At 42.3% G+C, this 14,541-nt stretch overlaps 1 protein-coding gene across 1 annotated transcript in view; it reads left to right on the top strand.

The window, feature by feature from the left end:
* Window positions 1-13,445, top strand: part of UBAP1L (ubiquitin associated protein 1 like) — an 82,964-nt gene extending 69,519 nt beyond the window's left edge. Inside the window, exon 5 of the mRNA XM_089656654.1 lies at window positions 11,659-13,445. Within this exon, the coding sequence (XP_089512780.1) occupies window positions 11,659-11,793 (135 nt within the window). The 3' untranslated portion in view covers window positions 11,794-13,445. The remainder of the gene's footprint in view (window positions 1-11,658) is intronic.
* The last annotated feature ends 1,096 nt before the right edge of the window (window positions 13,446-14,541 follow it).

The raw sequence follows: 14,541 nt of genomic DNA, 5'->3' as shown, positions 1-14,541 counted from the left end.
AGTGTGTCAAACAAAAGGCAGTCCCGAGGAATCAGGAACAAAGATGCATAAGATCGGACCAAACATTCAACCTTAAAAAGGCGATAGGGTCACTCCATGGAGGGAGCTGGGTCAACTGGAATACAAAAAGTCCCGAAGAACGAATTCAATTTGTAAACCGAGGTATGCCTGTATATATAAAAAAGGATAAACCCACAAATGCTTATTTTTACAACTACTATTCCTTTTTAATGGCTTTTTGAAATGTAAAAATGCAGCAATTTAGAGATTGGATGAAAGGGTTAACACTGTAAAACACTTTTTGATAGATAAATAGTGCATTTTATATACAACTATATAGATCAGGGAGTTTGCATATACTCCTTGTGCTTGGGTGAGTTTCCTTTGGGTACTCCGGTTTCCTCCCACACTCCAAAGACATGCTGGTAAGTTAATTGGCTCCTCTCTAAATTGTCCTAGTTTCATCCCTGGCCATGCGGGATCTCCTGCATGGTGGGGGTTGGGGAAAGATCTGACAACCTACCCTGTAAAAATAATTGGTAAGAGAATTCATGGAAAGAGTCGCTTGCGAGTGACGGTCTATGCAATCACCAAGGGTCGGATACGACTGAATAAATAGACAGACAGACAGACAGACAGATAGATAGAGATCAGACCAAAATGAGGGACAGATGAGGAGGAAGGAGGGAAAGAGGGACTTTGTTCCAAATCAGGGATAGTGCCTCGAAATCAGGGACTGTTGGCAGTTATGCTGCTGTAATGGTATTACAACTCACCTTCTAGAGGTGGGTTACATAGTTACATAGTTAGTCTGGCTGAAAAAAAAGACAAAAGTCCATCCAGTTCAACCATTAAAAAAAAAAAAGTTATAATCCTACACCCACAGTTTATCCAAAGGAAGGCAAAAAACCCCCCAGCAAAGCATGATCCACTTTGCTCCTGCAGGGCTGACTGAACTTGCCCCACAGCACCTGTCCAACAGCCCATGTATCTCATTATCAATATGGAGACTCTCATTTGAGTTTGGTCAGGAGGCATCTTGTATGGCTGGATATCATCAGGCATATGCACTTCCGCCTGGCAGTACTAGGGTCGTTGGTTCAAATCCCAGCCATTGCACCACCTGCCTGGAGTTTGCATGTTCTCCCTGTGTCTGCGTGGGTTTCCTCCGGGTACTCCGGTTTCCTCCCACACTCCAAAGACATGCTGGTAGGTGAATTGGATCCTGTCTAAATTGTCCCTAGTGTGTGTATGTATGAATGTGAGTTAGGGACCTTAGATTGTACACCCCTTGAGGGTTAGGGACTGATGTGAATGTACAATATATATGTAAAGCGCTGTGCAAATTGACGGCGCTATATACAGTCAGGTCCATAAATATTGGGACATCGACACAATTCTAACATTATTGGCTCTATACACCACCACAATGGATTTGAAATTAAATTAACAAGATGTGCTTTAACTGCAGACTGTCAGCTTTAATTTGAGGGTATTTACATCCAAATCAGGTGAACGGTGTAGGAATTACAACAGTTTGCATATGTGCCTCCCACTTGTTAAGGGACCAAAAGTAATGGGACAGAATAATAATCATAAATCAAACTTTCACTTTTTAATACTTGGTTGCAAATCCTTTGCAGTCAATTACAGCCTGAAGTCTGGAACGCATAGACATCACCAGACGCTGGGTTTCATCCCTGGTGATGCTCTGCCAGGCCTCTACTGCAACTGTCTTCAGTTCCTGCTTGTTCTTGGGGCATTTTCCCTTCAGTTTTGTCTTCAGCAAGTGAAATGTATGCTCAGTCGGATTCAGGTCAGGTGACTGACTTGGCCATTGCAGAACATTCCACTTCTTTCCCTTAAAAAACTCTTTGGTTGCTTCTGCAGTCTGCTTTGGGTCATTGTCCATCTGCACTGTGAAGCGTCCAATGAGTCGTGAAGCATTTGGCTGAATATGAGCAGATAATATTCCCGAAACACTTCAGAATTCATCCGGCTGCTTTTGTCAGCAGTCACATCATCAATAAATACAAGAGAAGCAGTTCCATTGGCAGCCATACATGCCCACGCCATGACACTACCACCACCATGCTTCACTGATGAGGTGGTATGCTTAGGATCATGAGCAGTTCCTTTCCTTCTCCATACTCTTCTCTTCCCATCACTCTGGTACAAGTTGATGTTGGTCTCATCTGTCCATAGGATGTTGTTCCAGAACTGTGAAGGCTTTTTTAGATGTTGTTTGGCAAACTCTAATCTGGCCTTCCTGTTTTTGAGGCTCACCAATGGTTTCCATCTTGTGGTGAACCCTCTGTATTCACTCTGGTGAAGTCTTCTCTTGATTGTTGACTTTGACACACATACACCTACCTCCTGGAGAGTGTTCTTGATCTGGCCAACTGTTGTGAAGGGTGTTTTCTTCACCAGGGAAAGAATTCTTCGCTCATCCACCACAGTTGTTTTCCGTGGTCTTCCGGGTCTTTTGGTGTTGCTGAGCTCACTAATGCATTCCTTCTTTTTAAGAATGTTCCAAACAGTTGTTTTGGCCATGCCTAATGTTTTTGCTATCTCTCTGATGGGTTTTTTTTTTTTTCCAGCCTAATGAAGGCTTGCTTCACTGATAGTGACAGCTCTTTGGATCTCATCTTGAGAGTTGACAGCAACAGATTCCAAATGCAAATAGCACACTTGAAATGAACTCTGGACCTTTTATCTGCTCATTGTAATTGGGATAATGAGGGAATAACACACACCTGGCCATGGAACAGCTGAGAAGCCAATTGTCCCATTACTTTTGGTCCCTTAATAAGTGGGAGGCACATATGCAAACTGTTGTAATTCCTACACCGTTCACCTGATTTGGATGTAAATACCCTCAAATTAAAGCTGACAGTCTGCAGTTAAAGCACACCTTGTTCGTTTCAATTCAAATCCATTGTGGTGGTGTATAGAGCCAAAAATGTTGGAATTGTGTCGATGTCCCAATATTTATGGACCTGACTGTAAGTACCTGAAATAAATAAATATGGTCTGGCAGGGAGAGAGAGAGACCCCGACCATGTGCTGTCAGTAACTGTGACCTGGCACACGCCTCATACATTGCAGATGGGCAGGTCAGTGGTCATTCACTAAATCAGACTAATGTTTTTTTTTCATTTTTAAAGTTTGATCTCAATCATGGAGACTTTCAAATTCCCACTAAATCTCTTTCTTCCCAGCACTGGATGGCACTTGCACCATTTTAGCACACCCCTGTGTGTGTGTGTATAAGACGGGAGAGTCTTTTCTAACCAGTATGTTACATAGTTAGTCTGGCTGAAAAAAGACAAAAGTCCATCCAGTTCAACCATTAAAAAAAAAAGGTAAAATCCTACACCCACAGTTGATCCAGAGGAAGGCAAAAAAACCCAGCAAAGCACGATCCAATTTGCTCCTGCAGGGTTGACTGAGCTTGGCCCACAGCACCTGTCCAACAGCCCATGTATCTCATTATCAATATGGAGACTCTCATTTGAGTTTGGTCAGGAGGCATCTTGTATGGCTGGACCAGGGGCGGACTGACCATTTGGAAACTTGGGCACTGCTCGAGGGCCCGGGGTTAGTAGGGGGCCCCATGAGATGCCCCTTTTACCTTTGTCATAGGCATTTTTGAGTTTTGGCAAGGACACAGGGGCCCCATGATCCCCTATAGCCCGGGGGCCCCATGAGTTGTCAGTCTGCCCCTGGGCTGGACATCATCAGACATATGGTCTGGCAGGGAGAGAGAGACCCCCACCCTGTGCTGTCAGTAACTGGGACCTGGCACACACCTCATACATTACAGATCAGTGGTCATTCACTAAATCAGACTAATGTTTTTTTCATTTTTAAAATTTGATCTCAATCATGGAGACTTTAAAATTCCCACTAAATCTCTTTCTTCCCAGCACTGGATGGCACTTGCACCATTTTAGCACTCCCCTGTGTGTGTGTGTAAGACTGAGAGTATTTTCTAACCAGTATGTTACATAGTTACATAGTTAGTCTGGCTGAAAAAAGACAAAAGTCCATCCAGTTCAACCATTACATGGTATGTGCCATTATTTACACCCCAAGAGGGCCTGGCTTTAGTTTTGTAGCCAGTATGACCATGTAGCACTTTTTGTTTAAAAAAAAAGAGTTAACCTTCTAGTCCTCATCTTGATTTAATAAATTACACAATAAAGCAGATAATCTCTCTGGAGTGAAATCCTTCCAGACTGAGCTTTTAGCAGGGTGCCTTAAAATAGTGTGCGGGGGTAAGGGCGGTGGGGGCAACTTGGGCCGTGTTCAAGTATGAGAAACGGCTTCATTCTGAATGTTTAATGTCTTAAGATGGAAAAAGCTGGGAATATGGAACAGCGGGATTCTTGGAGTACACACTGGTTGCTATTTTTTTTTCTGCCGGCTTGCAAAGTTTCAGTGTTGCAGGTACGATGTAACGGAAAACTCCACTTTCCTTTATAAAAATATACATATGACAAATAATTGTTAATTATAATTGTTACATATTATAATTGTGTGAAGAAAAATGCCCTTTACATTTTATTCCTGGCTAGATATTGCAACTCTAACCTGGTTGATATTTTATTTCCCTGCCTAAAGTGGAACTGCACCACATCTGAGCACCGCAAGGCAAAATGCTATTTAATTAATTTTAATATTCAAAGCAAACTCTCCCATCCATCCATGTCTCCATGCTTTATTTTGCTGAGAAGTCATTTTGAAAAACATCCCCTGGCATTCCTGGCAGTGGCCATCTTGAGTAAGGGCAGATGATGTAGCATTTACTTTCCTGAAATCCATCTGCCCTTAGCTCAGGCATAGGCTGAGCTGAAATCCCTCCCTCCCCTCCTAAAGGCTGCTGGGATGTATGGCATCATTTGCCTAGGCATGAAAACCAGGAAGCAACAAAAGAATTGTAAAAAAATTAAAACAAGTAAATATAAGATACCTTCCTATTTATTTACAATGCTAGCAGCATAAGGATTAAAAATAGTCCATGAAGATTGAGAGAGTGAGGTTCCACTTTAACCATTTGCCACGCGCCCTATGGCTGAATGGTGGGCGGCAAATGTCATCAGCGTTCCCGGGTGGATGCCATATGCCGTCCTCCCACACATGCGCAGATTGCGCTCCTGCAGAGCGGCACAGCGGCGCAATCTGTCACCGGCTGTGTACCTCGGACACGGCCGATGACAGATCTGAGTATCGGCCCCGTTGCCGGTACCATGTGACCTGCTGTGACCAATCACAGCAGGTCACATGACAGTTGTATACAATGGATGGCTTCATTCATGCCATCCATTGTATACTAGTGTCTAGCTGTGAATGGTCACAGCTAATCACATGCCCATGTCATGTGATTAGCCGTGGTCAAATCACAGCTAAGCATAAAAAAAAAAAAAAAAACCCTGAATAAATCGATGTCATTCAGGTAAATGCTTGCTTATAGCAAAGTAATTCTTTGCTATAAGCAAATTGTGTAAAAAAAAAATACTGATCACTTCCCCAAAGTAGTACGATGTTACTATGGTAACATTGTACTACTTTGGTCATAGTGAAATATGAAAATAAAATCTTAAAAAAAAGAAAAACAATTTAATAAAAAATAATAAATGAAGTACGCCGGACTGTCTACTTTGCAAAAAGGGGTCATTTGGGGGATATCTGTACCGTTCTGACATTTGGGGGATATCTGTACTGTCCTGACATTTGGGGGATATCTGTACTGTCCTGACATTTGGGGGGATATCTGTACTGTCCTGACATTTGGGGGATATCTGTACTGTCCTGACATTTGGGGGATATCTGTACTGTCCTGATATTTGGGGGATATCTGTACTGTTCTGACATTTGGGGGATATCTGTACTGTCCTGACATTTGGGGGATATCTGTCCTGTTCTGACATTTGGGGGATATCTGTACTGTCCTGACATTTGGGGGATATCTGTACTGTTCTGACATTTGGGGGATATCTGTACTCTCCTGACATTTGGGGGATATCTGTACTCTCCTGACATTTGGGGGATATCTGTACTGTCCTGACATTTGGGGGATATCTGTACTGTTCTGACATTTGGGGGATATCTGTACTCTCCTGACATTTGGGGGATATCTGTACTCTCCTGACATTTGGGGGATATCTGTACTGTCCTGACATTTGGGGGATATCTGTACTGTTCTGACATTTGGGGGATATCTGTACTGTTCTGACATTCTTGGACCTCAAGAAATTAGATTGGCTGTCAGTACTTCAGGATTGATCAATATTCAGATCTATACCATAGTTTGTGAACTCTATAACTTTCCTACAAACTAAATAATACATCCTAATTTGGGTTATTTTCACCAAAGACATGTAGCAAAATACATCTCGGCCTAAATTTATGAAGAAAAATTATTTATTTGTAAACTTTTATAACAGAAACAAAGAAAAACTTTTTTTTTTTCAAAATTTTTGGTCTTTTTTTGTTAATTTAGCAAAAAATAAAAACCCCAGCGGTGATTAAATACCACCAAAAGAAAGCTCTAGTTGTGTGAAGAAAATGATAAAATTTTAGTTTGGGTACAATGTTGTATGACCGCGCAATTGTCATTCAAAGTGTGAGAGCGCTGAAACCTGAAAACTGGCCTGGGCAGGAAGGTGTAAAATTGCCCGGTATTGAAATGGTTAAAGTAAAACTAAAAGCAAAACTTTTTTTTTTTTTTACATTTTGGATAGAGTAATTGAGGGTTATAATCCCTGTCAATTATTGTGTCACCTGTGTCCCATTGGGAAGATTTCCACCCAAAGTCAGGAAATCCCTGTTTGTCAAAACTAGTGTCCCCTCAATTCCTGTTCTGGTGTCAGCCCTACTAGACCCTACTAGGGATTGATACCACAGTTTCAGTGCTGTAGGTTCAGTGCAAATAAATAATATTGTTACATAGTTAGTCTGGCTGAAAAAAGACAAAAGTCCATCCAGGTCAACCATTAAAAAAATGTGAATATCAAAGGTTTCCAATATCCCCAAATTGAGTGGAAATTGATACCACACTCCAGATACTATCAATGCAATATTTATACTCCACCAAAGTGCTATCAATAAGTGTCCACAAAAGTAATAAGTTAGAGCTCAAATTAAGTGTCCAACCTTTATGTGTTTCCTAATCTGTGCAATTCAACCAGTTGTTCATTCATGCAATTCTACCATTTTCTAGTCCAGATTTCTTCAATCCTGTATGAGCGCAGAGAGGTGAATTGAAAAAAAGTCTGGATTGAAAAAATCCAGGGTGGTATATCAGGAAGGGGGGGTCTGTACCGATATACCCAGAAGGGCTCGTTGTCATCCGAAAGAGACTATCAGTCATGGAGGGAAGGGGAACACAGGGGGTCCTGCTGTGTTTTGTGTGCACACCAAGAATTTTTTTGTGTATTGTGTGGTAGGGAAGAGAAGGGAGAGAGGGAAAGAGAGAAAAAGGGGGGAAGATGTGTAGGGAAAAAAATAGGGGGGGGGGGTAAGGGGAAGGATAGAGGGTCACAACCATGGGAGCAGTAGCAACCCAAACCAGTTAGGTACAGGTTGTACCTGTGAGTGTCACAGGGGTGATGAGTACTGGAGGAACTCATTGGAGAAGCAGAAAAAGTCCCAATAGAGCCATCTGGTTTTATGTTCCTCAAATTGGTCCTGGAGAGCAGAAGCCAGGTTTTCCATTTGCTCAATATCATCCACTCCTGGGGGCCATTGGGATGTACATGCATTTTTTTAATGCTTCCATTGAAGTCTATGTAGTGCTAATCCCATAGGAGCCGCTAAGTAGATGCCCAGGGACCCTTTTCCCAGTAGTTTCCTCACAGCCAAGCACACAGTTCCAGTCACTGTTGAGGTTCATTAACCAGTCTAGGGGTATGCTTTTTCCAATGCTTTAACAAGAACTTGGATAGGTGGTGGGCAATGGTAGGATACTCCAGTAACCCTTAGCAATGATTTGAGGACACTGAACTTCCTCCTTTAGAATTGTAAGCCAAGCACTTGCACAGGTAATGATGGACTGAGCTATGTAGTAGCAACTTGAGGCGAATAATCTTCTTTGGACATCTAAACAAAGTCCTTTCACTGAAAATTAAATAGACTAAGCTCTTCAGGACACCAGGCACAGAATCCCCTTTAAACCTGCTGACTCTAGCATTAGAGGTATTGGCAACAGCACACAGACTCTAGGATCTCTTTCACCAGTCTTTACTCACTAAAGTTCTTGGATCATTGGTCACCTCCTTCCAATATCTTCCAGACACTTCCACCTCTTGGTACCAGACTAGATCCTCAGATGACAACCCCTAAGTCAGCTTCAGCAATTCTCAGTAAAACAGTCCTCCAGATAGCAAATCATTAGCAATACCTCATGTGCAATATGCAGTTCAGTTGTGAGCACCAATTCCCAAAAAGAACATTGGGGAACTGGAGAAAGTACAGAGAGGGGCAACCAAATTGATAAGAGGCATGGAGGAGCTCAGCTATGAGAAAAGATTAGAGGAACTGAATTTATTCTCTCTAGAGAAGAGGAGATTAATGGGGGATATGATCTCCATGTATAATACATAAGGGGGGATATGATCTCCATGTATAATACATAAGGGGGGGATATGATCTCCATGTATAATACATAAGGGGGGGATATGATCACCATGTATAATACATAAGGGGGGATATGATCTCCATGTATAATACATAAGGGGGGATATGATCTCCATGTATAATACATAAGGGGGGATATGATCTCCATGTATAATACATAAGGGGGATATGATCTCCATGTATAATACATAAGGGGGGATATGATCACCATGTATAATACATAAGGGGGGATATGATCTCCATGTATAATACATAAGGGGGGATATGATCACCATGTATAATACATAAGGGGGGATATGATCACCATGTATAATACATAAGGGGGGATATGATCACCATGTATAATACATAAGGGGGATATGATCACCATGTATAATACATAAAGGGGGATATGATCTCCATGTATAATACATAAGGGGGATATGATCTCCATGTATAATACATAAGGGGGGATATGATCTCCATGTATAATACATAAGGGGGGATATGATCTCCATGTATAATACATAAGGGGGGATATGATCACCATGTATAATACATAAGGGGGGATATGATCTCCATGTATAATACATAAGGGGGGATATGATCTCCATGTATAATACATAAGGGGGATATGATCTCCATGTATAATACATAAGGGGGGATATGATCTCCATGTATAATACATAAGGGGGGATATGATCACCATGTATAATACATAAGGGGGGATATGATCACCATGTATAATACATAAGGGGGATATGATCACCATGTATAATACATAAAGGGGGATATGATCTCCATGTATAATACATAAGGGGGATATGATCTCCATGTATAATACATAAGGGGGGATATGATCTCCATGTATAATACATAAGGGGGGATATGATCTCCATGTATAATACATAAGGGGGGATATGATCACCATGTATAATACATAAGGGGGGATATGATCTCCATGTATAATACATAAGGGGGGATATGATCTCCATGTATAATACATAAGGGGGATATGATCTCCATGTATAATACATAAGGGGGATATGATCTCCATGTATAATACATAAGGGGGGATATGATCTTCATGTATAATACATAAGGAGGGGATATGATCTCCATGTATAATACATAAGGGGGGATATGATCTCCATGTATAATACATAAGGGGGGATATGATCTCCATGTATAATACATAAGGGAGGATATGATCTCCATGTATAATACATAAGGGGGGGATATGATCTCCATGTATAATACATAAGGGGGGATATGATCTCCATGTATAATACATAAGGGGGGGATATGATCTCCATGTATAATACATAAGGGGGGATATGATCTCCATGTATAATACATAAGGGGGGATATGATCTCCATGTATAATACATAAGGGGGGGGGGGGGATATGATCTCCATGTATAATACATAAGGGGGGATATGATCTCCATGTATAATACATAAGGGGGGATATGATCTCCATGTATAATACATAAGGGGGGATATGATCTCCATGTATAATACATAAGGGGGGATATGATCTCCATGTATAAATACATCAGTGGTTCATATAGTGAACTCGGTGTAGAGTTATTCACCCTGAGGTCATCACAGAGGACAAGGGGGCACTCTTTACGTCTGGAGGAAAATAAATGTAATCTCCAAACACGGAAAGGTTTCTTCACAGTGAGAGCTGTGAAAATATGGAATAGACTCCCTCAAGAGTTGGTTCTGGCCAGCTCAGTGGATTGCTTTAAAAAATGGCCCGGATTCTTTCTTGGATACACAGAATATAACTGGATACTAACATTTATAGGTAAAGTTGATCCGGGGAATATCCGATTGTCTCTCGGAGATCAGGAAGGAATTTTTTTCCCATCAGGAGCAAATTGGATCGTGCTTTGCTGGGTTTTTTGCCTTCCTTTGGATCAAAGGTGGGTGTAGGATTATAACTTTTTTTTTAACAGTTGAACTGGATGGACTTTTGTCTTTTTTCAACCAGACTAACTATGTAACTATTTATTTCAGGTACTTATATAGCGCCGTCAATTTACGCAGCGCTTTACATATATATTGTACATTCACATCAGTCCCCAACCCTCAAGGGGTGTACAATCTAAGGTCCCTAACTTACATTCATACATACACATACTAGGGACAATTTGGACAGGAAACTATATAACTATGTAGCCCAACAGTGGCCTTGACAGCCTGCAAGCACATGGCAGAAAGGCCTAGGGAACTAAAAGCCCCCCATAGGCTGTGATCTTCTCAGGATAAAAGACTCTGCCCTCAGTCTATGAGTATTTAGTATTTATGCTCCCTCCCAGTCACCATCTGGACACCTCTCCCCAGGGATTGGCCAGGGCTGTATGAATATTCAGCTGCTGATTAGACTCCTCCTGCTCAATAACTTCCAGAACATTTCAGGGCCAACCAGAGGGAAGCAGTCAATCCTGCAAACACTGAAACACAGAACAGTCCAGAACAATAAAACACAGCCACACTGATTAAAGTGAGCCAAACTAACTTTGCCTAACAATGAAATGCAACTCCACTGGATGCAGCAAGCCAGAACTAAATTTACCTAACCTAGCACCTATCTAGGAAGGCGCTACATATATGGAACCAAAATTGCAGCATTCTGCACTAAAAGTAGTCCCTGCCGCTCTTTCAAAATTGTACTGTAGACAAATGCATACGTGTGAACAGGCCCCATAGAACAGAATGAGAAACAGCTTATCATGCGGTGTTATTGCACTTCATCAAACGCATAACAAATCGCATACGTGTGGACGAATCCTAAATGCTCACCAGGAGCTATGAACAACACCGGTACCTGCAGCAGTTTTTATTGGTTGGCTAATTCCAGTTTGCACTAAATTATAAAACACAACTCGTCTTGGAGGTAAATTGGACAATTGTGTACTTTTCTGCACATGGCTCCACTGCGCAATGAAAGATCTTTTATGTCAGTAATCTGGATGGATGTAAGCTGCCACAAAAACCTTACAAATGTCTGATTTGTATCTTCCACAGGCTGCTGAATACCTCCGACTCTTACTTCAGTTCCATGACATGGGATTTAAGCAGGAAGACATCAAGGAAGTTCTCTTAGTTTACGACAATCACAGAGATCGATCCCTGGAGGAACTCATGATGAGAGCACAGTGAAAGCAAAACAAGGTGTAGCCTATGAGAGATGTATACCGGTCACCGGAATAGAATGTATTTCTAGTTCAGGAAACTATAAAATGGCGTTTTACAAAAGTTTTAGGCATAAAATAAAATAAGGGCTGCATCTAGCTGAACATGTGTTAGTATTTCCACATCCCAGCAATAAAGATGGAAAGCATTTGACTACATTCAGAAACACATGGAGAAAAACATGGTGACCCACAATAGATACACTGGCCACTTTATTAGGTACACCTTGCTAGTACCAAGAAAATTTCCCCCACACCATTCCACCACCACCACCAGCCTGAACCGTTGATACAAGGCAGGATGGATCCACCACACCATGACACCACCACCATCAGCCTGAACTGTTGATACAAGGCAGGATGGATCCACCACACCATGACACCACCACCACCAGCCTGAACCATTGATACAAGGCAGGATGGATCCCCCACACCATGACACCACCACCACCAGCCTGATCCATTGATACAAGGCAGGATGGATCCCCCACGCCATGACACCACCACAACCAGCCTGAACCATTGATACAAGGCAGGATGGATCCACCACACCATGACACCACTAGCCTGAACCATTGATACAAGGCAGGATGGATCCCCCACACCATGACACCACCACCACCAGCCTGAACCATTGATACAAGGCAGGATGGATCCACCACACCATGACACCACCACCATCAGCCTGAACTGTTGATACAAGGCAGGATGGATCCACCACACCATGACACCACCACCAGCCTGAACCGTTGATACAAGGCAGGATGGATCCACCACACCATGACACCACCACCAGCCTGAACCGTTGATTCAAGGCAGGATGGATCCATGCTTTCATGATGTTTATGCCAAGTTCTGACTCTACTATCTGAATGTTGAAGCTGAAATTGAGACTCATCAGACCAGGCAATGTTTTTCTACTCTTCTATTTTCCAAGGTTGGTGAGCCTGTGTGAACTGTAGCCTCCGTTTCCTGTTTTTAGCTGACAGGAGTGGCACCCGGTGTGGTCTTCTGCTGCAGTAGCCCATCTGCTTCAAGGTTGGACATGTTGTGCATTCAGAGATGGTATTCTGCATATCTTGGTTGTAATGAGCCTACTAGGGGTCTCAGGACAGTAAGGGCTCATTTACATTTGCGGTTTGGGAGGCAGTAAAACCACATAGTTCATTGTGGCCCTCGCTCTTCAAAGGGTTGAGCATCCCAGGTCTAGAGAGACCATTCCTGGTATCAAGCCACCTACCCCATAATGTATCAAATTTCTCTGGTATTCCTCAATAAGCATTCTTGCAGTGTAGGGGGCCCCAGAGTTTCCTAATGGAGTAAAACTATTTTACAGTTTGCCCTCAGAATAGCTGTTTTTATATTATTCTCATAAGGGAGGTGCTTTGTGTAGGCCAGAGTACTTTAGTTGGTCCTTTGGAATAGTAACAACAATAGTGTGCCACTTTTGGGCCCTGTGACAGCATAGTCAATTAGTCTTCATGATCCCTACAACCAGGGATCCCAACAAGTATTTTTAACTTGTGATTAAACGTGACCCTGAATATCAACAGCTAGAACACCAGAAATTGATAAAAATATTAAAAAAATGTGTATTTAATAAAAAATTATTGAAAGAAAGTCTCATTTATGTTACAAGATTACATGTCTACTGCTTGGTTCTTTCAAGCTGATTTCTGGATTCAATTATTTTCACATCCCTTCGCTCTTCGAGTGTCACTGTTGCTCTTTGAGGAGAGGAGAGAAAGCTGCTTCACAGGTCTGGGGATCTGAAATCCCTGCGGCTTTCTCTCCTTTACTTACAGAGATGACAGTACATGGCTAGACAGCTTCTGAGTGGTCAGCACCATCCATGTGACGGTGATGACCAGTTAAAAGCCTTCTAGCCTGAACTGTCATCCCTGCAAGGAGAGGAGAGATAGCAGTGGGGATTTCAAATCCCTGTGGCTTTCTCTCCTCTCCTACAGCTGAGAGTCCGGAGCATCTGCCTCCATGGTAGACATCTCCACAAGCCTTCTCTGCTCAGCATGAAAAGAGGTTTCCTGCACCACCCCTGTGGTTATGACAATAAAATATGGAGTGCAGCCGGCAAAAAGTGATAAACAGGCTGAACCTATCTTCAGCAGATAAATAAATAAATAACAATAAATGTCCAGTAAGCAATATCAGGTGAGGTGAATAGTTTATGAATAGAAAGATTGTGAGTGACTTCAATCAATGCCGGTATGATCCTAGTATCCTGATGTGGAGATATAGATAGATTGCCTACTCACCAGAAGCGCAATCTCAATGCGCATATCAAGATCACATGTAGCCTGGGGTCCTGGGTGGATACTGCCTGGTAATGCAATCCTCTGGTGGTCACTCAGTGGCGTGTGGAAAAGGTCTGGTCATAACGTACTTAATCTTCAAGTCTGCACAGATGCCTGGAATGCTGGGGCTGAGGTGTGGAGGCTCAGTGCCAGGTATAGAGAATAAAAGTGCTCATAGTGTAGTAATATTGATTAAAAGGTTTATTAAATCAAATTAAGCAGAATATACACACATGACAATGACTGTGGGTAGTGGTAGGAAGCTGCTTGCAGATAATGGTAAAAGCACCTAAAAAGCACTGACCAGTAGAAATCAAAGGGTGGCCGCCGGACCTCCTGATCCGGCGGCGTGACGTCAAGGTGTGCAAGGGCTCCTCCTATGACAAACCTGGGTTCACATAGGA

Source organism: Staurois parvus, unplaced genomic scaffold, assembly GCF_062004578.1.
Source record: "Staurois parvus isolate SC_StPar_1 unplaced genomic scaffold, SC_StPar_1.0 ptg000927l, whole genome shotgun sequence".
NCBI lineage: Eukaryota > Metazoa > Chordata > Amphibia > Anura > Ranidae > Staurois > Staurois parvus.
The sequence above is the reverse complement of the archived record's forward strand: the minus strand, read 5'-3'. Positions and strand labels throughout refer to the sequence as shown.